This window comes from Solea senegalensis, linkage group LG17 (assembly GCF_019176455.1).
Source record: "Solea senegalensis isolate Sse05_10M linkage group LG17, IFAPA_SoseM_1, whole genome shotgun sequence".
Lineage (NCBI taxonomy): Eukaryota > Metazoa > Chordata > Actinopteri > Pleuronectiformes > Soleidae > Solea > Solea senegalensis.
The window spans coordinates 10,589,493-10,614,178 of NC_058037.1; the positions used below are offsets into that span (position 1 = coordinate 10,589,493).

Consider the following 24,686-nt stretch of genomic DNA (forward strand, 5'->3'; position numbering starts at 1 on the left):
AAATTAAGGATGGATTACTCTCGGTTACACACATACACACAGCGATGATGACAATGAGCGGACCGACACATTTACGGGTCTTCACTGTGGAGCTGCAAGATGCTGAAAATTCGTTTTACATTTTACATTAGGTGTCACTGGAAGGTTTAGGCTTGTTCTTCGTCAATGCTGAGGAAAGAACAACTGGACAAAAAGTGTAAACTGTGTCTGAGTTTGGTCTGAGATCATGAGGATAAAGACACACGCACACACACACACGTATACATGTAACACTCACTCACACAAACACATGTCCACTGACGACGGGGTAAACGTGAACAGACGACTTGATACACAGGCATGTGTGGACATAAAGATACATACAGTGGACACTAAAGTGTAAAAAAAAACAACAACAAAAAATAGAAGAAGAGGCCAATTGGACTACACCAAATTGACAATATGGAAATACACCATCGTCCATGTTTAACAAGATGGCTGGAACACGTGCCACATCTGATGCAGTCACTTTTCACAGAAGCACAGGAGCAGGAGGGAGACACGGTCCCTTACAATTTCACAAAACTGAACCATCAAAAAGTACAACACACGAATCACACACAAGGATCTGCTACCTATAGTCGGGCTTTATCAGTCAGGCTAGTGCCACATTATTGCCATTATACATTGTTTTTAATACCTGCGAGTGTGTGCTTGGGGACACACAAAATGGCTTTCAGGCGCACTTTTTATTTCGCTGAAGGAAAACAGATCCACAGCTCGGCGGTGGAGAAGCTAAAAACTAACGCAAACTAATTCCATCAGGACTTGGGGCGTAATGGCAGCAAAACAAGTTTCCACAATTCTGGAAAGCAATGACATAATAATAAAGTAACTTTTAAATCCATTTTCCTTGAAAGATTGTATGAGATGGGCTCGTTAATACCTTACTAGCATAACTATTACTGGCTTCACATGATTTCTACTGAGGGTTTACAGAGACCCTTGGCAATTAATATTATAATTTCACGTGTTGATTATTTGTGTGAGAGTTTTAGAAAAAGTATCTGAATACAAACTAAGTAGCTTTCTCCCTCCATATATGACACTCATCAGTGTTGTGGCAGTCTAAAATTACAATTAATATACAATTATAGTACATACACAAACAAGAACGTCCCTACTCTGTACATCAGCTTAAAGATTTATATATTTCTCTGTATATACACATTTCTATGAGAAGGAAAAAAAAATAAAGAATCCTTAGTCATTTCTCTAGTGTTTAATCTGGTAAACTCTTCAGATCGTCTGTGGCGCAGTGTATGTGTGTGTTTTTGCGTGTCTTGGAACTTGAGTCACCTATAAGGCACACTCACTTTGGAGGATAGCACACAGGCAGCAGTTATCTTTCTTTAAACCACAGCTAAAAACAAAACAAATTATTAAAAGAAAATTTGTAAAAATAGGTGCAGGAAATATATATATATATATATGCCCATTGTTAAAGGAAAAAGCACTTTTGGCTAACACTAAAAAAAGGCAAAAAAAACCAAACTGTTAAACAAGTTAAACACGTAATATTGGAAGTAGTAACATATACAACAGGATTAAATTAAAATGTGTCTCGTTCAAATACTTTCTTCTGGACCGAAAGAAAACATGACAATTGATTAAATATAAAATGTTGTGAGAAAGTAAGAATGATTGGTCAATCTATTTTTGTTAATTTACGGAAGTATGGCACCCTGTAAGGGACAAAATAGTTAGCAGTGCTTTTTAAAATATGTCCAGTTTCAGAGCATGCAACTCATTTCATTCATTCTGACGCCGCCTCCATAAAAGGTTTCAGTCTGTCACAACAATTTTCCTCAAAGACTGACACAAAACTCCAGCCAGTGGAGCTTTTACAGACATTTAAGGAGAACTGAAGGGAAAACATTTAATTCAAATAAACTTTGTTTTTACTGCTGCTTTCACAAACATAGGCCTCCTTGTGTTGGCTGCTGTCACAGAGCAAAAGAATTGTCATTTCAGATGGATAGGATAATCAAAGAAAAGAAAAAAAAAAGAAAAGTGGCTTAGCTTCAACTGTAATAGTTCCCTCACATCCCTTAAAAGATTCTGTGTCAAAGATGCCTTTACAGTGAGGAGTGATCAGTGTCTCTCTTTTGTGTACTTTCTGGTTTTAATACACACACAGGTCGGGAAATTTCATCTCATAGATGGGCACGGATCGACTCTGGGTTTGGCCGTAACCTGACGTGATGGTTCCAGATGGACTGGGTGGGGGTCTGAATGTGGAGAGGAAACATCCTCGTCATCAACAGCATCATCACTAATTTGGTATCACTGCCATCAGTCAGTGCGTTTACATGCGTGTTAAAGACAATCATTCAGTTTTCTTAACGTCACATTAACAAGTTAGTCCGACTAAAATCAAGCTAGTTTTAGTCGTACTAACATACCTGGATAATGCGATTCATAGTTGGGTTACTTCAGTTGACACAGCAACCACAAGAGCCATGATCGGTCTAATTTGTATCACGATTAACTTTTACAGTTTCTTTTACGTAAAAGGAAACTGATTCCATATGCACTAGCTTATGCACACTACCAATAACTAGATTTTCTCCTCCTTATGTATACTCAATTGCCCGTCTTAGTCAAACAAAGGCCTCAAACAAAGGATTAAACTGAGCATGTAAACATACTGAGTGTCTTTACAAAACACATGTGACCAAATATGATTTTATTCAAACATCTCAAAAGCACAGTCTCTTACCTGATTGTAATTTCAAAGATCTGATTTAGTTTACTCTGCAACTGAGTGGCCTACAAGGGACAGAATATATCATATTATGCAGCAGCAAGAACATGACACAAGGAAAACTGTTTAAAAAAACAATTTGAATGCAAGTAGAAAATGTTTATCTGGCGTACCCTGGCACCACAATGGGCAGCTATTTCCTCAAAGGGGGCTTTCTGAAACTTCTCCACCACTTGTCTTCTCCGCTCCCTCTCCTGCTCCTCCATCCCCACACTGTCCACTAGAGACAGACAGAAACAACATTATAATTTCACTCCTTTGTTAGTAAGTCATTTAAATGACATCTGTTCAAACGAACAAGAACCATTAGTGAAACAGGCACATAAGTGTGTTGAATTGTGTGCAATTTTAGAAACGCTTTAACACCAGAGTATAAAGATTTACCTATGGCATTTTTTAAGGTCTCAAATGTGATCTCCTCTGCCGGTGTCCTCTGCAGATCAATGAAAGAAAAATGTTAATATGATGCAATAATGAGTCAAATATACTGACAGGTGAAAAACTAGTGCTTCCATCTTTATACAGCAAAGATATATAGCTTTAAATGTATACAAATATGTTTTTACCTCTTCCTTCTCTGGACTGTTTCTGGACTCCACCTCCACTTGGAGTGAGATTGTTTCTCCGATGCTCTTTCTCTTTGACAGACGGTCCTCATCTGCAAAGAGATTGACTTGTGTTCAAATGAAACCGCTTCACAAAAAAGATTAAAAATAATAATAATTAAAAAAAAAAAGAAAGAAGAGAGAGATAAAATGGGGTGAGAAATCTAAATAAAAAAAGAGATTGTCCTCAACCTTGGGTGAACCTGATACACTGTAGAGCTGGAACAGGGTCAACTCTGATTAACAATCTTTCATAGAATATTTGAAGTGGATTTGAATACTTTCATCATTATAAAACATATAACTCAAAAACCTATCCTTTATTGTGCTACAGCTAATACGAAATAAGTTCCTTTACCTGTGTACTGTGGGACGTAAGGTGTAGCCAGTCTCTCTGTGTTGTAACCACTGCCTCCAAGCACCTCAGTAATCTTCGACTGAAGGAACAAAACATCCCCTTCTACCTTCTCCAGGGAGGGAGGCAGCCTAGAGAGAAGGAGTGGGTGGTTAGTTCTTTCTTATAATATAGAAGAGAAAAGCAACTCACTCCATGTATTGATTATTTAAATATTAAATCAAATAAATATCTTTAACATCTAATTAAATATGACATAAAAGTGCTGTAGATTGGATGAAAGGGGGTACATACTTGGGGTTGTCAATGAAGACATCCTCAGGCAAAAGGTAGGGGCTTTCTTTCTGTCTGACTTCAATTACCTGTGGAGCAGACGAGAGGAGGTGGTTTGATTAACACATATTCTTGGTATTCAGTCACACACAAACCACAATTAATCCCAGGCCCAGACCTCGTGTATGTGCTGGCAGAAGGCTGGAACGGTGGTGAGCTGGCAGATGAGGTTGAGGTAGGCAGCGGCGAGGGCGTGAATAGCGCAGCGGTTATAAACGGGCAGAGCCTCGTCGGTCGAAAGTGCCAGGTCCTGCAGAGCACACAAAGAGGCACGACTGAGCATTGGGAAACACTGAACCTCAGGAAACCACTGTAACATCAGTAACACCAGGTTTTATGACTCATGGACTGTGTCTGTCAATGTCTTTGTGATTATTTGTGATCAGTGTTTGGAACCACTGCTGTAAACCAGATTAATAATTGCATATCCCATTTATTTTGACAAAACAAATTTATGAGTGGACACAGTACAATATTATCTTAAAGTTTGTGTGCATCAGTACCTGCAATGCCAATGTGAGACGAATGAGGTCCACCACCACCTCTTCATTAGCCAGCTCCACACTCAGAAGGCCCAAAAGAGCAAAAAGGAACTCGTAGTGCTGGCGACCACTGTTCTGCTCCTTGCAGCCCAGGTAAATGTGTCGGTACAGCTGCTGACCGTGCTGTGAGTGGAGAACACAGAAGGAAAAACGAAAACATTTGATAAATAAAAATAATTTGCTATGCTATGCTACTAAGTAGTTGCGTTAAGAAATTATGCTTTGTGAGAAATGAGTCATTTGCATCTGCAACATGGTGACTATGTATCTGTAATTAGAAAGAAAAAAAAGACAACCTGACATGAAATTCAAAGAACACCATTCCTAAAATAGTTCTCATATTTATTTACACAAATTGCGTCTGAAGATGAAGGAGATACCTTTTTCATGAATAAGTTGTCTTGTCTGGAACACTTGTCCACTTTGAGCTTGAGTGCCGAGATGTCCGAGATGCTGCTGCACAGAGAGAGAGCACAACAGAAACACAAATTGAAAACAAAATGCTTTGATACTTGTTAAAGCTTATAGAGCTGCACATAACAAAACCATAACAAATCTCATACCTAATGTTGAAGAACTTTGGCCTGTTGTCATGCCGGTCAATGAGACTGAGAAGGATCTGTAGCACCAGCAGTCGAACCTCTGGATCCTCGGTGAGAGAGAGGGACAGCAGTGGCTCCAGGAAGGAGCTTGGCAGTGCTGTCAGCATGTTGGTGGTCTGGAATCCCGCTGTAACCTGACAGAATGATTAGCAGTTAGGTCTATGGACCGTAGAAACATGACGGGACGGAATGGCAAAATCCTTAAAGCACGACCATTACCTATAAATAAAACACACATTCTAAGGCTATAAAAACCAAACGACTTTTACTTTATAGCAGTTATGCAAACATACTTCTGGGTAGCATGTTCCATTTCTGCTAATAAACCATCCCAATGCTAACACTGGACCTTTAATGAAAAGACAAATGTGAAGCCATGCAGAGAAATGGAAGCTGAAACGATATAATTAAGATAATAACAGCCATTTCAGACCACAACAAGCCGAGACGCACAGACAAATAAAATGATATTCTGATGAGACAGATAAGAGCTTTTAGGTTTGCCTTAAAACCACTTCTCGTCTTCACCGATATCACTATGATAAACAAAACACTATTCTATTATCTGTGTGGCGCCACTCTTCCTCAGCGTCATCTCTGATTTGTGTCTCTGTTCCTGTCTCTGGATTTCATGTTTGTATTAACATATAACTAGTTACCATCCCTTTCTATCTGAAAGCTTTACAGTTATTTCTAAATGAACGAGACATACCTGGACCAAGGATTTAAGTAACATGATCTGAATCATCCGGGTGCCCTCAGGCCTGGGGATGACAGAGCAAATACAAATAAGAAATCTTCAAACTGATTTGTTTTACAAAGCAGTTTGTGCATTGTTTGACATGTAAGCAAAATTTACCCTGAGCCAGTGGATGGCAGCGCTAGGTGAACACCAGGGACAGGGATCTTGCCCATAATGAAGAGCATGACCTCTGACCGCTGGTATGTTGGCAGAGTGTTTGCAAATGAACCTGAAAGAGAGAAAAAAAAACATGAGATGGATAAGAAGAGATTTGGAGAAAAGAAAATTGTACTGGCGTGAACATAAACACAGACAAGGTATGTGGAATCATCACAAAGAACTCCATTGCTTGCTGACTTCCTTTCAGAGAGATATATATGTAGACATGTAGATAAAAAAACAAAGTCACATGACCCACATACTCACCAATGGTCCTGATGACAGCCTCCTGCAGCTGCCTCTCCTCGTGAGCTTTGATGATCTTGGTGCCGATGTTCGTGCTGCCGTCGTAAGAGCCGGTCAACTCGTAGTCAACACTGAGACGGAGCTGCCGCAGCAGAGTGTTGAACACTTCTAAAACTGTGGGGCCTGCACACAAACACAAGGTACTCTCAAACGACTGGTTCACCTCAAAAATAAAAATGTACCATCTTATTTATAACGCCTGAACCACTTACAACACAACAAACTATGATTTAGTGTGTGCAAATATAGCTCACCAACAGAGCCACTGGCTGCAATGGCAGCTGCCTCCAGCAAAACTTCTACTATGCCAGCTCGCACTGTGGCCGAGCTCTTGCTGTTAGCATCCAGGTGACCGAGAAGCTGCTGGATGACCAGGTGGGAGTGCTGAGACTGTAAGCAACGCAGAGGAGGAGGAATGAGTGAAGAAGAAACAAACATGGCAAATCGCTGCAAGTCATAAAACCAGGTGGCAAAATAAAAGCTTACAGTTTTCATTCATGTCCAAAATTAACCACAGCTGTGAGCAAAAGCTTTGATGTCCTGTTGTAAATCAGCATCTATAATATGCTCCAATTGTTTTGTTTTTTTGACTGCCCCTCCCTAAAGTATGCAACAACCACTTACAAAGACAGAAATATGGCACTGTGTAAATCACAAAAAATGTTCCAGACTAAATTTGGTTTAGAAAAAAAAGGTCTTTCTCACTCACCTGGATGGAGTACATGATGATTTTGAAGCAACGCACTGCAAAGGTCTTCCCCTCCCATAGAGAGTGGTTATCTAAGTGCCTGGGGGAACACATGATGGAACATTTGATGTCATCAAATGAGAGCAGCCACCTACTTACATTTTATATATACATTTAATTATTTTCTTAAATATAATGTACATGTAATGTACATGGAGTTGGAGAAGTTTGAAAATGTAATAATGTGTACATTATCTTCCTTTCATAGTTGAAAATCAAAGGTAGGCTGGGATGAGTCAACACTTGTCTGAACTGCAAAGTCCTTTGCTACGTAGAGACGGAGAAGGAAAAATAAACTACTCAAGCATGAAATAAACTTATAGAGCGACAGTGATTGATGGATGAGCGCTGTTCTCTTGACAAGTGAGAAGAATTGAAGGTTAGATTGGCAGTAAACTGAATATGGCTGGATCATGTGTTCATAAAATAAGAAATTATGTTACTACACTGCAGGGGCTACAGTGGCATTTGGACAAATTATAAAGTAAATAAATAGACTTATATGGTACCTAAAATTTAAGATTTTGTGAATTTTTTTCATTGTTAACCATATCAACCCACAATAAAAACCCTGTATATTTTCAAATCAGATTGGAATTCAATCTTGCAAACACTCTAATAATAATAATTTATATAACATTCCCAGAAAATGTCATCTAAATCTGACAAAAAAGATAAATAGATAATAAATAGACAAATGCAGCCAAAACTAACCTCCATAGTGCAGGTTGCATAAAAACATCACAAAATATGACAGGAGATAAAAAAAATCAGTGAGTTGGAAATGTCCTGAAATAAAAGAACAGCAATGGGTGATAATATAACAACCTTGAAGGCAGATAAAGGCCTTCAAGGCACTACTCAGCACACCGTGTACTCGCATCTAGTCAAAGGTAACTGTGCAACCTTGCATTGACCTTGTGCCCTCGTGGGCAAATTGGGGTAAAGCTAAAAATGCCGCAGTAGTGTCATGGGAAGTTACTATCCCTTCAGGTTTAGCCAATGCGTCAAAAGGAAATCACTGCATCAAGCAAACAAATCATGAAGAGAGAACGGATCTTGTAAATAAAATATCTTGCAGTGAATTCTCACATTAGCACGGGTGTGATAGCATTCTTGATGTTGCCATAGGCAGCTCGTCCCAGAAGCTCCCTGAAGCAGCGCTCTGTCAGTTCCACCGGGCTTTCCTTCTCTTTCTCTGACGCCTGCAGCGGCGAGGGGGAGCGGCTGGTCGGGAGCAATGCAGGTGAGGATGCAGAAAGGAAAGGGGAAAAAAAACAGAGAGGAAGTGAGGAGAGGGAAGAAGGGAGGGGAGGGTAAGTTGGGAGGGGCAGAGAGGTGTATGGGAGCAGAAGGAGAAAAGAGACAAGGGTTTGGAATCAGTTGGATTCAACAACACTCACATAACACAGAGGCTTTATGTTTTACACAAAAACAGATACAGCTGTGTCACTGCAGCTTTAGCTCCTGAGGTGACTCTTCTCTCTGCAGTAAAAAGTAAGTGACTGTGTTTGCCGCCATATTTTTTTTTGCTTGCAAATGGATAATCACAATCCATCCGACCTTTCTTTTTTTTCTCATGAATACTTAAAACCTCCACCAAAAACTCGAACTTGGTCATGACTCGCCTCGGGTGGTCCACCAATGATGGCATTATTTATTAAAAGCCTAACTCTTTTATCTTTCCTGCTCCTGCTGCTGTAGAGGAAATGTGACCTCTTGCCTCTCAGTGGCTCCTCTGGGTTAGTGAACATTGCCAAGAAAAAAAATAATATTACAGAACGAATATCGAAGCACAAACTCAAAGGAGAAACTTAATATTAGGTGTCATGTCAACATAGTCATTCTCACTTTTATCACTTTAGTTACTCGGAAGCACATGGCACAAGCCTATTTTGGGTGTGTCCTAATCCACTTTTCTCTAATTTAATTGTGGAAATAAATGCTGTTGCCACGTGGTACAAATGGGTTGTGCTGATGTGCTCAGTTGCCTAATACAAGTGTATTGGGCATTTAGCAAAGAGAGTAGCATCTCCCATCTACTTTAAAAGTCAGATAAATTGTATTTGCTCTTTGGTAGACTTGCCGGAAAAACAGAGAAATTGCACCATCTTTGAGTTTAACTTGACTGTGTACTTACTGACTGCAGTGGCTGGTAATGACTGGCTAAACTCAGTGTGAGTGAGGAGGAATGGAGGATGCACAGCAGGGGTAGACCCCAGGACACACTGAGGGGAGGGAGGCTTACTGGGAAATGTGTCTATCTGTCTCTTTCTGTCCATTTACCTCTTTATTCCAATTACCTCTCCATTTTTACTTCTCTGTTTTCTATCATCCTCCTTCCACTCAGTCCTTTACTTTCCGTCTCACTGGCCTCCACAAGACTCAGATCCCTGCACTGACATCAAATTTAATTTCTTGATGTGAAACATTGCCAAGAAAGAAACTCTTTATCTCTCTCACTGGTGTGGTCGAGTCCTCAATCTATATGATGGTGTAATTCTCCACAAAAGGAATTATTTATGTTGGTGCTTTCCCTTTTCATCCCTTTAGATTTTCTCACATCTGCCAGTGATTTCTGTCCTTAAACGCTGCAGGTAGGAAAACAAATGCCCACAAGGGCAGTAGAGCCCTTGTCAGGGAGTTCACTCAGACATGACATAGATGATAAATGACATGTGTGATGGCTGGCTAGACTACCAGGACAAACATGGCCTCAGCTGAGACTAACTGCACCAGTAGGCTACAGAGCAGTTGACTGTGATGGAGGCATGGCAGGTCAACACTGAGCTATTTTTTCATGTCAGTCACAGACAGAGCAGCTATATTCACCTTTACTGATACATACTCAATTTTTAAAAATGTATAATGTTCAGCACCACAAAATACACCCTCTCTCTCCTCTCTGGTGACACAGATTCGCTGTCTTCCTGCAAAAGCATGGGTGTTGTTTTTATTACTGTAATAACCACATGCTGGCTTTGACATGCAACTTATATAGCACACACTGTCGCGCAATTACGGTAATGCACAGTGCACTTGCACAATGGTGTCGTCTGCGATATGCTCGATGTTAAAGGGTTAAAAATATTTTGGTTCATTATTAAATTGTAGCACACCAGGACATGAGGCCCACTACTAAACAAATCTCTGGCTCAGATAATTTGATCTAAATGAATGTAAATTAAATTCAGGTCTAAACAAGGCAAAAATAACAACCAATATAAAAAAACACATTAATTTTCAGTCTTTTTGTGAACACTCACCTCTCTGTACGCTCTCCACTCTGGAGGTTGAAAAGCAGAGAGGGGACGATCTTGTCCATGTGCTGAGGGTCCCAGATGTTTGCCTGTAACTCATCATTCACAGTCTTCCTCACCACACCCTGCAGACCCTTGATACCTGCCATGCGGATCCTGGAGGTAACAGTCACAGACACATGGTAGAAATTATTTCAGTGGATCTATAAATGGATTATTTATTTAGTAAAGGTTATTTTCGCCCATTCCTGTCAGCGTTTGTCTCATATCTTTCTTTTCAGTGTTACATTTAACTGTCAAAAGATGTCCCTTCTTTTTTCAGTTAATCACTTACAAAAAAGATTGTACTTTGCTTGAAAAGATTTAAAAGACATATCCACAGGCAGCAATGGTCTAAAAAAACAAAAAAAACAATACCGTCTAAAAACAGCTTCTACTTCATAAATCTGCCATTGGCACAATGAAACATCTGTCCACTCACTTTGTACGGATGTCAGGGTCCTCGAAGCTAGAGTGGCACATCTCACTGAAGCGTGACACAAAGAAGTCGTAACTGCGGTGGTACGATGGGGTGTCCTCTTCTATGTTCGCAAACTTCACGAACTGAGAGGTGAAAAAATAAAATACATTTTTATGAAAACGAGCAACCAGTCTGTTCCTACTATTCTTAAAGTGCTTAAATCCTCTAATAGTTTATTTCAATTAATCTTCTTGGTGTGTATGTCACACATTAAATTCAAGCTGTAGTAGCACCATAACATCTTATTAAGAATGAAAAAGGACAGAGCAGAGGAGGGCACTCCCACTGGGCCAGGAAATGTCACCATTTAAACATGCTGACATTTAGCATCACACCACACTACAAGTAATAAATTATGAACTAGGTTTTCTTGGAATCATGTTAGAAATAATACAACCTAGCAACAATAATAGTCGATCATTCAGAAAAGCAGATGATAATTAGAGCATGTTAATTCCCCATTCAGTTACACGTACAGGCACACGATTAGTGCTGTAACTAAAATGCTGCACTGAGGATTGGGGAAAAAAAAAAAATGTAGAGAGAAAATAAGCATCAAAGGTATTCTCTGTTGAATTAACTTCCCGTACTGAAGTGGGTTTTGCAATTAAACGAAGTACTCTTGAACAAATTTAATGAAGTGAACCCTTAACAGCTCCTGTGATGCTGCTCAGCCGCTGCAGTAAATTGCTACTGCAGTTAATACCCAGACAACATTAGGGTATAAATTCAGAGAGTGGAGATAGAAGGCTATGCCTGGAAAAATTAACCACTGCCTCAAGTCTTTTCTGTCACAGAGTCATTCATAAATATGACTGCAGATCAACAACACACAATCTGAGATGCTGGTGAGTGAGAATGTGCTCTGCAGTATTCCAGGTTTCACACAGTGAAACAGTATGAGAAAGCCTGGTGGGGCTTGATTCCTGCTGTCGTTAACGCTCTAATCCTCTCATTTCACCTCTCTACGACACTGGACTGCTTTTCACAAGCTACACAGTATACACAGGAAAGACGCGATGTGGTGGTCAACAAGTGAATATACAGTATTTTCTTGTGATGAAAATTATAGTATATATACATTTCCAAGTGTGGGAAGATCAGGGTGTCTCAAGAGTGTGTTTAAACAACTGCAATTAATTAATCCCCAATCAATATCCTCACAGCAAACGGGGAGCAATGAATGCACATACATACATTTAGCAGATAGCAGGCAAATTTCCTCTGCTAGTTATTGTGGGAAACAGCATAGCGATGCTCACTCCACAGAGTACCGTACATGAGTGCATCAGTGTATGGCCTTGCATTTGTCTTAATACTCGTGCATGAGTGCATGAGAGAGACTGACAGCAGGAAGATTATGAGTGAGAGGCCGACATGTCTCATGGATCCATGTAGATGACTGCAGAGCTTTGCTATAGTCTGCAGCTAATCTGATTTCTGTTATGTGTCCTCCACTGACCCGGACAATGCATCTAATAGCTGCATCCCACATAAGAGCATACTTGTCATTCCCACACAATTTGCCAAGATCTTTCCCAAACAGACTTATTGTGGCTAGTACATTTCTCTCCCTGACTGTGACAACATAGTGTTGGAGCTGGTATTTTTTAAATAAAATGCAAAATGTTAACAATGGAGGACGAATAGAGCTGCTCTTTCTTTGTTAGATGTATCAAAGGTACTCAATATCCAAGTAAGTCTGATCGTGGACACTTACTGAGTTGGTTCCTAGGATCTGTAGGCTGGGTTTGTCTGACTCGAGCAGCTTCCGCACCATCTTAAGGAAACTCTCCACAAACAGGTTGATGCTCTGACAGTGGCAGGCCATCAGCAGCTGATCCAAGGCCTCCATGGCTATGCATACATACCTGAGAAAAGAAACACAGACACATTACAATAAATGACCCTAAAGACAAATGTATTTTACATTTTGACAATGAAAGAAATAGACATACATTTTTAAATGTCCATCTCCATGTAGCTACAGAGATCAAATTGTGATAAGCTTTACAGACAAAGTCCAGAGTCTCACTTACTGCACGGGCAGGTGGACTCTGCCAAGTGTAAATGTAATAATCTGTGCAGGCTGTTGGCACAGCCAAGAATCATCACACAGCGTAAAAATCATGAGTCATGGAAGACTAAAACCTCTGTGGAGTATAAGGTGCTATAAAGTGCAGACTGTACAGAATCATCACTGTCGATGACCGTTCTCCAACATTGCAGAGAGTGGGCAAAAAACACAATATAATTACTTAGTGTTGTGACAGAATGTAAAAAAGAAAAAAAACAGTCCAGAACTCATTGAGTAGATTGGTCAAAAATGTGTTCAGACCAACTGAACTTCACAAATCTTGAAATGTGATAGGACTATTTGTGTAAAAAGCACCAATTAATGCATTACTTCATGACAAGGCAACTTCAAATACATCTCAGCATGAAAAATAACTACTGCACAATATAAACAAAGACTGTTTGTCAAAGTAGAAATTTACAAGCTCAAATGTTTTTGCAGAGACTATTTTGACTAGAGATTGACAGGCGATGCTCACCCGTATCGGTGTCGGGCCACATCCCTTGACAATCTCTCAGACAGGTAAGCTCCGATACGGTCGAGCTTCTCTGGAGCTGACAGGGCATAGAATGTCAACTTCTCCATGTTGGCTTTCACCAGCCCATCCTAGGAGGGGAACAGGAGGAAAGAAATCAAGACAAAAACAAGACAAGGATAAGAACCCTTCATGGTATCCCACACATGTAATTATTCAAGTCACACCTCTGAGCTTATGCAGCACTGTAGTGTACAATTCTGCACATACCCCAATTTATAATTCCATAAATAGATCACTGAGATTTACCCCCTATCTTCCCCTTGACCTAATTCACTGTTCTTCAGTTTGTTCAGGGGAAGGAGATAGCTTAACACATTTATAGCCTTCTTGGTTTCCTTCACATCCAGACACAAAGTATTTTCTCCTTTTATATAGTTATATAATATTGTGAATTAATTGTATTGTTTCTCTTGGCCCCCAGGATGAGTAGGTGTCGCATAGTGTAATGGCTAATGGACATAGCAATAACATAGTAAATGGATGAATAAAAAGTCAGTTTAAAACATTATTAAAATAGGGTGGATTTATGATGGAGATTAAACCCACCTGTATAAAGTGTTGCAGAGCAAAGCAACAAATTATAATAGCTGTGTTAAATAGCTCCTTTTTTTTTGGTACTTGTGAAAAACTAAAAGCAAACAGCGTAACAGAATGATGGCAAACATATGGCAACCAAGCCTTTACATAGTTACAAATATATTCAAGAGTCAAAATAAGCCACCCTGAACATGCCACAAGCATGAAACTGATGCTGTGAAATGAAAATAAAATGGTTACTTTCTCTGATTGCGACAGGTTTAAATGGAAAGGGCCACAATCTCACATATAGTAGAGAGCATCCCGTACACCTTGCTGATCATGAGATGAACTTTATTATGCCATGTCTGTAGCGCTTTGTCAACACCATCAAATGGCTGCTTGATACAGTGATAACATTTTATTGGTGGTTTCATTTAATATATGAGTTTCCAGTTGCCACGGCTTTCTGGCACACCTAACTAAAATAAGGCCCCCCATTAATGTTATTAGTTGCACCTGACATATCTAGCTATGAAAGGTTTAGGTGCCTGCTGTAAAAACAGACCTGCTCCTCTAATCAGAGGGTTTATATTGAGATGAACAGAGGGCTGCCTTAGCATTTGTCTGCCTCACCAAAACATCCTGTGCCTGGAATTCATTATCACAGGATACAGCAACTGACAATGAAATAACATTGTTTGTAGAGGCCTCTGTAGGATGTAAATGAAATAATTCAATACTTCAGGCCCTTTTTTTTCCTTTTCTTTTTTTAAACTTTGTTATTTAATAAGATTTTATTGAGGAAACAGAGATACAATCCAGCCACCTGAGCCAATATCAAATATTAATATTGTTAAGATAACAACAGCTTTTGTGTCACTGGTGCTTCTCACCTCTGGGTCCTCTGGGAAGATGTTGTCTACCAGTCGCTTGTACCGAGGCCTGAGTGCCCCACAACAACCGCAAACCCCTGAGGAGAAGGACATGGAGAGATGGAGAGGAAGAAAAACAAAGAGAAACAGAGGTGATTAATTTGATTTGTCCAGTGAAAAACAACTTAAAATGTCTTCTTTTCTTGCACTCTGTGTAGTCTGTATGAATATAAACCCCTTGTTCCAAAAAGCGAGGTCAAAGACGGTAAATAATGTGAGAGGAAATTATAGTGAACATCATCCTGACATACCGGGGGAAATGCTGGGTCACAAATCAGTCACAAGCTTCTGCCATAAGTGAATTCTAAGGAAGCAACAAATAATGTTTCACAGTGTTTTAACACAAAGGCAACGGTGGGAAATAGGGAGACATAGTGAGTCATAAATTAAATTGGCATGTCAGCAATAAGAAGACAGCTCTAGCTCGTAAAATAATGGCAAGCTAAAATTAACAGTAATCTTGCCAATGTTTTAGTAGATGTGTGTAGCCGGCTGTGACAGGTAACATGATCAGCTTAGTGTCGAGGTTTGAATAATTTTCTAGGAACTGCAGAAATATGGAAAGACAAGACAGAAATTTACAGTCAAACGTCCTCTAAGTACAGAGCTGCCAAATGTTGATTGGCAAAGTAGTGGCGTGAGGCCATTATTCAGTCAGAGATTACAAACTTTAAGATATGCTCGCGCTATTAAATCTTCAGGGACAGAAAAGCTTAGTAAGCATCTCCACCATGTGTCCCTATGCTATTGCACAATAATAGCTTTTATTTCCCCAACACAAACTCAGACACAAACTGAGTCAAGGTAAATTTGTTAAAAGCCCTTTTGAGGAAAGCCAGGTAGAAAAAGAATTTCACACAAAATAATCACAAAAATGCCTCAGAGATAATACACACAAATACAAAAGCATAGACACACAGTCTCTTTCCTAATAAAGTAAGCCTCAGAAAGATGGTTGAGTGCAGCACACTGACGAGTGAATTTTCTGACTTTGCATTGAGGGGACAGCAAGCTACTTAGCCAGCAAGAGCTGGATTCTGATTGGCTGAGGTAATTCAGCAGTGGTGAGTCATAAGGGGACCCTGGGAGAGAGGGAGAGAGAGAGAGAGAGAGAAAAAAAAGAGGAATAACAGAAACATGGGGAAAAAATATTGTTTGTGTCCTATCACACAGCTTTTTATAACAAGCATTATATGTGTGGGCTACATTCATTTCACACAGGCATAAGTTTTATGATCACAAACAGCAATAGAAAAAAGTAGGTCACTGCAGTGCCAGCAAATGGACTCTAGTCTTGAGCTTTTCTTTTTTTCCATACTTCATATTCTCTATAGAAAGAAAAACCAAGAAAAACATTAATGTTCACTCCGGAAGACACTCCTTCTACAGAGAACTGCAGCCAAATGTGCCCAGATAATAACAAAATACATTCTAATAATAAAATGAACCAAGTGTGCACATTTCAAGATGGAATCAATCAACAGTCACCTGCCAGTTTCACCACTGTGCAAAGAGAGGCTGAGCCCTGCTGTACCACCACTACACAAGACAACACAACACAAGTCCCTTGTGCAATAGAGTTGATGGATAAAAACCAAAACAAAATAAATGTAAACACAAGGATCTTTTTAAGCTTAAGAGCAATGGTATGGGGTATGGAATTTTGCATGTCATGGTTAGGCTTTTGACTACTACTATCCTCAACCAAACATAATACCATTTCCTCTTCTGGACTGCATTCAGCACATGCACCAGCCTTATGGTGTGTCTCCAGTGACCTACACCAGGGAGGAGGGGAGTTGATGCAAGCAGGATGCCCTTGAAAAGCCTTTAATTGCATAAAAGGCATCTTTACTGTTTACTACTTAAAGGCCCCTCTGTTTTGAGGCTCTAATCTCCTCTCTAAAACTTCCACTGAACTCCACAGCAGGATATCTGCTGGTGTTCAGACACATATCTAAGAGCTGCATGTCTATTCATAGCAGTGCTCCTCTATCTTCCATCACTTCAAACACTAATGAGGCTTCTGCATCACTCCCTACCTCCTTCCTTCATCCCCTCCTCCTACTCTCTAAACCTCCCTCAACTTCCCTCACTTATTCTTGCTGTATCGGCTCAGGGCTAGGGTGTAGGAGTCACCACTGAATAAATCAAATAAGCAGCAGGTCCCAAGTGTAGAGAGGAAAGAGTTGAGTACCAAAAAAAGTGACAGACAGGGAAAGATACAGAGGGAGATCGAATTTTGATGGGGCAGGTGGATTGAATGAGTCACAGATAAGTGTGCTACTTATTGTATCTCTCATTTGTACAGTGTATATCTGTCCTGTCCGCTCCGTCATCAGTAGAAGAAATTTATTTTTTGGCAGAAAGGGAGAGAACATAAACATAGTTTTTAAAAGGAATTATTATGCTAAATGATATCTGCACTTGGTTATAAACTGTGATACATCATTTTAGAAAATGTACTTTTCATGTGTGACCTTAAGGTTGCTGCCATCTTTGCAAGCAGACAAATCAAATGCACAATGTATTTTGAACAGTTGTTTATGTGTGTATGTGTGTGTGTGTGTGTGTGTATGTGCCAAAAGCCAGTTTAACTAAAAGCAGTCTCTGCAGCTGTGCCCCAATTTAGGGGCCACATCCTTCAGAGGCTGTACCTGAAAACCGACTGTGCCTCAGTGATAAAAACCCGGCTGCTTTTAAATCCATTTCAAATGTGGCTGGGATATATATTTTTACTAAGTGGTCTGTAGAGTTTAGTTGATGGATGCCACTTCCAAAGTGTGACAGCTTATATCTCAAGATACAGTGTGAAGGTGGCTTGAGTTGGCTGTAGGGATGAATACTGCTGCTACTTCCACTGCCCAGAACTTCACTATCCTGTGTAGTTTCAGAGCGGTATTTAGGTTATGTAGAACAAATAATAGAGAGTTGTTTTGTATCTCTGGTGTTGTTGATAATGGTGGGTTAGTGTATAAAGAACGAAGAGAGAGAGCAACAGTGGGTGGACAGGAATTTTAAAGACAGTGGTGAAAGGCATACATAGCAGGGGATCTCACGACATCCACCCACTCTGACGCAAGCTGACTACACATTAAGGATCTGGACAGTGAGCTCTTCCGCCCTTCCATACACACTCACACATTAACCCACACTCAAGCACACTTTAATGACAATGTAACAGTGGAACAACTTGTGGAATTGCTAGTTGTTTGTAGACAGAAGAAAAATTACATCTCTGCCATCTGGTTCAAGTCTTTCCTGTGTAATATCTACATGTTCCACTGTTTGGATTCTTGGAATAAAGTATACACATGTACAAACAGGTTCAGAGGTTGTTCTTCCCTACTCTTCAAATCACTACAGCATGGAGCCAGCCAATCACAATGTTATTTTTATTCATGTAACAATGGGCTGGTGCATTAACAGATTACACTCTCCATTTCCCACAGCATGTCAGCTTAACATTTTAGGATGAGAGAGACAGGGGAGGGAAAAACTACATGTTGAAGGGAGAAAATCAAAAAATACAGAACTCAGAATACAAGTAGGTTCTTAATAATTTCTTCAAACAATACACAAGTGTTAATAGTAGTGTAATAGACTAAACATAAACACACACACGGTAAGAATGTGAAAAGTGTCATATCTTGCAGACTCATAATCTGCACCTGCTGACCTGAAGCTTCTCTGTTGCACCAAAAATCACGTGGATGATAAGAGTGAGTAAATATAGCTCTGGTGCCCGGCAAGAATATAAGATACGCTTCGGATCTCTGTGTGTATTTGTATCAACACACATTTGGACCTCAGCTTCACCTGGGGTCATAGGAAGCACTAGTGTGACAGGCCACAGACAAACTCAAGCAAATACACACTATAATGTTGGTTGGTTACAAAGCAATTTGGCCTGAGGGGGGGTTTCACTACTAAACTACTAACATGCAGAGACAAATAAAAGAGGAGAGTATATGCAAATAACAATTAATGAGCAGGGCTGATTCAACAGCAGACTAATATGCACACAAGCTGTCACACAGTGAATTTGAGAAAGAGCTGCATGGCAGATGAGAAGAGGAGGTGAGCAACATGGAGAGGAGACTGAGAATACTAAGGTTGAACTGTTGTCACGAAAGCATGCAGAGAAAAGCTATGCAGGTTCAGAGCATATATGACCAAAACACCTATTTAACAACACCCCCTCTCTATCTCCAGCATGACGAGCCTCATGAATTGAGAACATGTCCTCAGGTGATTGACACATGCACACAGTGAATACAATTTGCAATGACATAGGTACAGCATACACATTTTTCTCCACCATCAATCCCTGTACACGAGTCAGATCAAGTGTGGGTGGCAGTGAGCACAGCTGGTAAAATGCAACCAACCAACCAACGCTGCACACAGACACAGCAGCTGCCATCAAATCCTTGTGATACAAGGCCAATCTGACACACTATGAATCACAGTCAAACTGTTACTAAAACTGGGCTGCGAGAGTCTCATGCATTAGCTCACTAGTGCAGTGCACAGGGAAACCAAGCTAAGTGTCTCCTGTGTCGTGTCTGTGTTGATATTGTCTTTCTTCTCCCATCAACAGTCGGCAAACTCCAAGCAAAGCTGCCTTCATTTTTAATTAGTGCTAATCAATGAACCATATATCAGCGTGACCCAGAAACACTAGAGCAAATGTCAGCACCAGCATGTCATCAAGGGCATTGTCTCATGTCATGAAAGCCATGTAAGAAAAGCCAGTAAATAAAAACATTCAGTACAACCACATCTCCAACAGATAAGTTCAGCAGTAAAATGACTATATTTTAATTGCAGAGATCCCAATGTTACCACATCCAAAATAGTAGAAGGAATCAAAAGTGTCTGTTACCGAAAATAAACATCCTGAAAACACGTTCCACCTTCCACACTAACACTGCAATTTAATAGTAATAGAGTATCGTTGTAAGAGGCAACGTTCCCATAATACGCTTTTAGGAGACATTATACTGTACTGACAACTGCAGTCTGTCACAAGAAATGTGAGAAGAAATGTGTGGAATGTAGGAAAACTGGACTCTGCAGGCTTCAGATTACTCGCATGATGTTAAAGCCAAGAACACACACACAAATATGCATCAGAAGAATGACTTATTCTTACCGTACATCACTCGTGATGCTGGCGACTCACTGCAGCAGCAGCTTATGTTTCCTTAATGTGGCTTCAGTGGTTCATACAGACATGCTGCTGTGCCAAGAGGCACTGAAAATTCACTTACACACATACACACGCACAATGCTCACTCTGGGATAAATGCCTGCACGTGTGCTTGGAGCTAAAAGGCATAAGAATGTGCTCTGTGATTGGTGCAGAGCCTGGCTTGAAGCAATGAATTACACACACACACACACTCCCACTCCGCCTGCCGATCTGACACACACAGAGCCATATACACTCGCGCACTGAAAAGGGGGCTGAAGTCAACGTCACAGAGAAGCGTGCTGTGATGACCTTGGATTTTCCTGTTTGTCTTCAGCGACAGCGCTCCTTCTGAAGGTCGGGTTGTACAGATTTTCACATGGGGTTGCACATAGGAAAACACTTAATCACTTCTCATAATTTCTCTCAGTTGCATAGAAAATAACAGAGAAAGAGGGAGAATATGAGAGAAATATACACCACAGCGATAGAAAGGGAGAAGACCTCCCACTCACGCAGTCTCCCTGTACCTTCCCTCCGCCCCCTGCCAGCATCGTTCTTCCCTTCCTGTCCATCACTAATCTTTCCATGCCATCTCCTTTACTTGCTTTCAGTTTTTCCTTCAGTGCTTATGCAACTTTCTGCTATATTTTTATCGGTTTTCTAGCTTGTCCTTAAAATGTCTGCCTTTTCTTCTTTCTTCATTTTGACAGAATTCAAAATGAAGTTTTTGCCACAGCAGCAAGTGGAAACCTCAAATATGCCAGCCTTTCATTTTTGTTGTTAAATCAGTCACATTTTCTAACACAAATAATGTGTGATTACACGGTTTACTGGTATTTGCATCTCTAACAAGCTGCAGCAGAAAAACAGCAATAGCAAACAGAAGCTGTGAAATGCTTTACAATGTCTGTGTTGACTAATTCTCATTCAGATTCCATCGTCTGTAACTAAACAGAATTCACTCAGATGTAGCTTCTCATCTGCACAACATCTGCAACTACATAATCACACAGCTATAAACATGACAAGCATAAGACCAGGTATTAGTATTCATAAAAATATCTCTGATGCATGAATTTACAATGACACCAAAAACCTCCTGATGCTGCAGCATCACTGTAAAACCTGAGAAATGCCTGATGTATATTTTTTGAGTCCTTGACATATTTGGCTTGCAGTTTGTCCAAACCAAAACATCAGTTTAGATATAAGACTGTATATATTCTCAAAGATTGACCACAAGATCAAGAACCAACTTTTTGCAAACAGCAACACAGTATGCATTTGGATTATCAAAATGCATTACATTACATTACATGTCATTTAGCAGACGCTTTTATCCAAAGCGACTTACAATGGAATCAAGTACAATTAGCCAGGGGTGGAATCGAACTTGCGACCATGATGTCTTTGGCACACAAGGCAGGGTCTTAACCACTGAGCCACTCCACCCCTACTGCTTCTGCTAAATGACATGTAATGTAATAATAAAGTATATGGTTTGAAAAACCTGAGATCTTTGTGCTCAGCTGTCAGTGACTAAACAACCCAAAGAGAGAGGGGTTACAAAGGGACTAGTTCAATGAATTACAGACAGAACCAATTTGTTCTGTTCATACATGAGCCGCGGCTGGTGTTAAGGCTGCAGCCAAGTAAATTCATTGACCAATATTCTGCAAAACTTAACTCAGGTTAAGACAAGATACTTTCAAGAGGAGTGAGGTAAACTTTGCTCACTTTGCCTGAATAAATGGCATCATGCAGAAAAAAAGCTTTGTTTTGCTGGTTTTGGTATTCTAGCAGTTCTGAACCTCCATTCCCTGAAGAGCAGCAGTACATGCCACACAGAAATTTCATTAATGAACACATTTGTGCATCAGCCATGATTAAAACTAAAAGCAATTAAATATGACCCAGACAGAAAATTAACTTGACTTCAATTTAATTGGCTGAAACTTTATAACGGTAACAGCTAAATAGTAATTAAAGCCAGTGTTGCTTTTTATGATTGCCTACTTGAGTGCTCAAGTAACCTGACAAAAGCTCAACTAACTCATGCTTATGACAAGACCAGATGTAGTTTGCAACAAGTCAGAGCCCTTATAGTCAATTTGCAGCATGGTGTACAGTATTTTGTCAACCATCAAAGAAGAAAGCAAATTTTCAGTCAAATCCTTCTCTCACTTGGAAACATAGAAGTAGCCAGAGAGAGAGAACAGAGGAGGTGGTGTTGTCACTTACCCTTGCCAACGCGATGGTCCAGAAGGGTACGACAGTCCAGTGCCAGCCTCTGAGAGGCTGGGACATCAGGAGCAGGCAAGGGCATGGCAGGCGAACAAACACTTAACAGCCCACAAGCAAGCACACACACTCAGACACACACTAACCCTTTTATAGATGCAAAAAAAAAAAACCTAACCAATAACTACAGAGTTAAATTTCTTTTTAAAAGCTTTTTAAAATGCAAGACTGCACTCACTCACTCACTTGCATCCACAACTCCCTGGTTCCAAAGCAATAAAACACCAACAACTTACACATACAACTGTCCTTAAAAAGAAAAGCTGACTCCAACTTCCATGTAAAGTCTGACACCAGAGCAAATTCACAAAGTCACCAAGTACCCCTCCACAAAATAACTCACATGTCCCTGTCTTGCAGCTTCTTGGTAATTTAGTACACTGGCAGATTTACCGTATTAACAAAGAGATTAGCGATTAGTCTTTCCATGGCAGCTCTGCTCTGTGTGCTCCTCTCTCATTAATAAACATCTCACTGACACAATTGGGCTCACTATCCACCAGAAGGCTCTCTCTGGGGCGAGAGACACAGAGATAGGAGGGTAGAGAGAAGCAGGGAAACAGGAAAAACCGTGGGACAACTATTCATTCAGTGGGCTTTAGGTGCAAGGAATGTGGCCACCAGTGGATACCAACACAGACAAAGTGTGTGGTGAGTGATTTCTGTGCAAATTCATATACTTGGCTTTTGGCAACTATGAATGCCATGATTATCCTTACTAAAATAATTAAGATTCATGACATTATTGTAATGACTGTGAAATATAATTGCTTAAAATAAGGTGTTCTTTGTAGACTTTTAACCATGAACATCTTCATTTGGTTCATAAACAGAGTAAATAGATGAACTAATGTTACAAGAAAACATTACCAAAATGATGTACCTTTAACAAGAATATGTTACTAACATTTAAATCAAAACACCAATAAAAAAAAAAAAAATGTTATTTTAACACCAAGATCAAAACAAGAATCTTAAGTAATATCATTACATGTTCCTGTCATTAGTAGACAGATACAGGCTAATGCTTATGGCACATATTGTAAGTTAGTGAGCTAGACAACATCATGGGTTTTTTCTCCATTTCTCACTTATCCAATTAAATAAAGTCAACTCAGTCAACATATTCTGAGCACTTTTTTTCAATATGTGCAATAATAATACTGTATGTAATCCCATCCCTTCCCATAGTGTTTATATCAGAGAATATTTCACACAATCAGCAGTGATTTGTGGTGTATGTGGATTAAACATCTAACAATCTAGTTTAATTACTCAGCAATGCACCTCCATTCAACATTTGTGGTCTGCTAGCAGGTTCATAATTACTGGGTGTTACTCACCTGTCATGTTGGATATCTGTCACAAGGCGGCGTTGCTCCTCCAGATTCACAATGGCACGGAGATGGGCGGCACTTCAGCCCGCAACGGAGTCTCCACCAGAGGTTCAACAATCAGGAAAGCCGCTGGCTTGTCTTAGGCCTGCGGAAGTTAGCATGCCCAGGTTAGCTGATACTCTAATACACATTGTTGACATTTTTAACATGTTTGAAACAATGAAAACAAAAACAATTTGCATTTATCCGCCCGGCGACAAGCAAGTAGCGAGACAGGTTATTTTTATCACACCCTGGCATACATTTAAGACGATGACAGCTGCCAGTAAATTATTTTCACGTTAGCAATGTTAAACGTGAGACGTGAACTTTGTACTTCCATGACAAGTGGTTCAATCAAGTTATGTACGTTTCAGAGATAAACTTTCTTTTTCTTAATGTAACAAAACTGACAGATACTTTTTTTAAAAAAAATATCAACATGGTTTACGTGAGTGTACATGTATGATACTATGATGCTAACCTTAGCTCACTGCTGGCTGCGCCTATAAATGTCAACATACTCTCTACTTACCATGAAGTGAAAACAGTGGAAATCCTTAAAATGTACAGCATGCAGGCCGTTAATGTCGGCCACCGTGACTACAGTTCAGTCAAACCACACGTGTAGTTACTGTTCCTACAGTTACCTGCTGTACATGTACAGCTACACTACAACAACACCGCTACCACAGGGGCTACAATATTTGCTCTCTCTCTCTCTCTCTCTCTCTCTCTCTCACACACACACACATACACACACGA

General features: G+C 40.0%; 1 protein-coding gene across 4 annotated transcripts; it reads right to left on the minus strand.

The window, feature by feature from the left end:
* Positions 1 to 814: 814 nt before the first annotated feature.
* LOC122783787 (protein EFR3 homolog B) lies at positions 815 to 24,616 on the minus strand. Of its 4 annotated transcripts, XM_044048628.1 has the most exons (24): positions 24,457 to 24,616; positions 23,889 to 24,027; positions 15,006 to 15,082; positions 13,534 to 13,661; positions 12,699 to 12,849; positions 10,940 to 11,061; positions 10,465 to 10,614; positions 8,291 to 8,425; positions 7,160 to 7,238; positions 6,705 to 6,840; positions 6,412 to 6,573; positions 6,103 to 6,214; positions 5,956 to 6,007; positions 5,205 to 5,377; positions 5,022 to 5,097; positions 4,603 to 4,764; positions 4,218 to 4,349; positions 4,061 to 4,128; positions 3,770 to 3,897; positions 3,373 to 3,464; positions 3,191 to 3,239; positions 2,920 to 3,026; positions 2,762 to 2,811; positions 815 to 2,270 (listed from the first exon to the last, which is right to left on the minus strand). In XM_044048628.1, the coding sequence occupies exons 2-24, from the start codon at positions 23,893 to 23,895 to the stop codon at positions 2,165 to 2,167; spliced, it is 2,454 nt and encodes an 817-aa protein (XP_043904563.1). In that variant the 5' UTR covers positions 23,896 to 24,027; positions 24,457 to 24,616; the 3' UTR covers positions 815 to 2,164. The 4 variants fall into 4 exon arrangements, with proteins under 4 accessions (XP_043904563.1, XP_043904562.1, XP_043904561.1 ...); XM_044048627.1 differs by lacking the exons at positions 23,889 to 24,027; positions 24,457 to 24,616 and adding an exon at positions 22,486 to 22,612 and having other exon boundaries at positions 5,022 to 5,094; XM_044048626.1 differs by lacking the exons at positions 23,889 to 24,027; positions 24,457 to 24,616 and adding an exon at positions 22,486 to 22,611.
* Positions 24,617 to 24,686: the final 70 nt, after the last annotated feature.

Coding starts and splice junctions, on each gene's coding strand:
- LOC122783787 (XM_044048626.1), bottom strand. CDS start 22,570: ATGCCCTTGCCTGCTCCTGATGTCCCAGCCTCTCAGAGGCTGGCACTG. Junction 15,083..22,485: donor GGACCATCGCGTTGGCAAGG/GTAAGTGACAAC, acceptor CCTTCTCCTCAG/GGGTTTGCGGTTGTTGTGGG. Junction 2,812..2,919: donor CTGCCCATTGTGGTGCCAGG/GTACGCCAGATA, acceptor TGTCCCTTGTAG/GCCACTCAGTTGCAGAGTAA.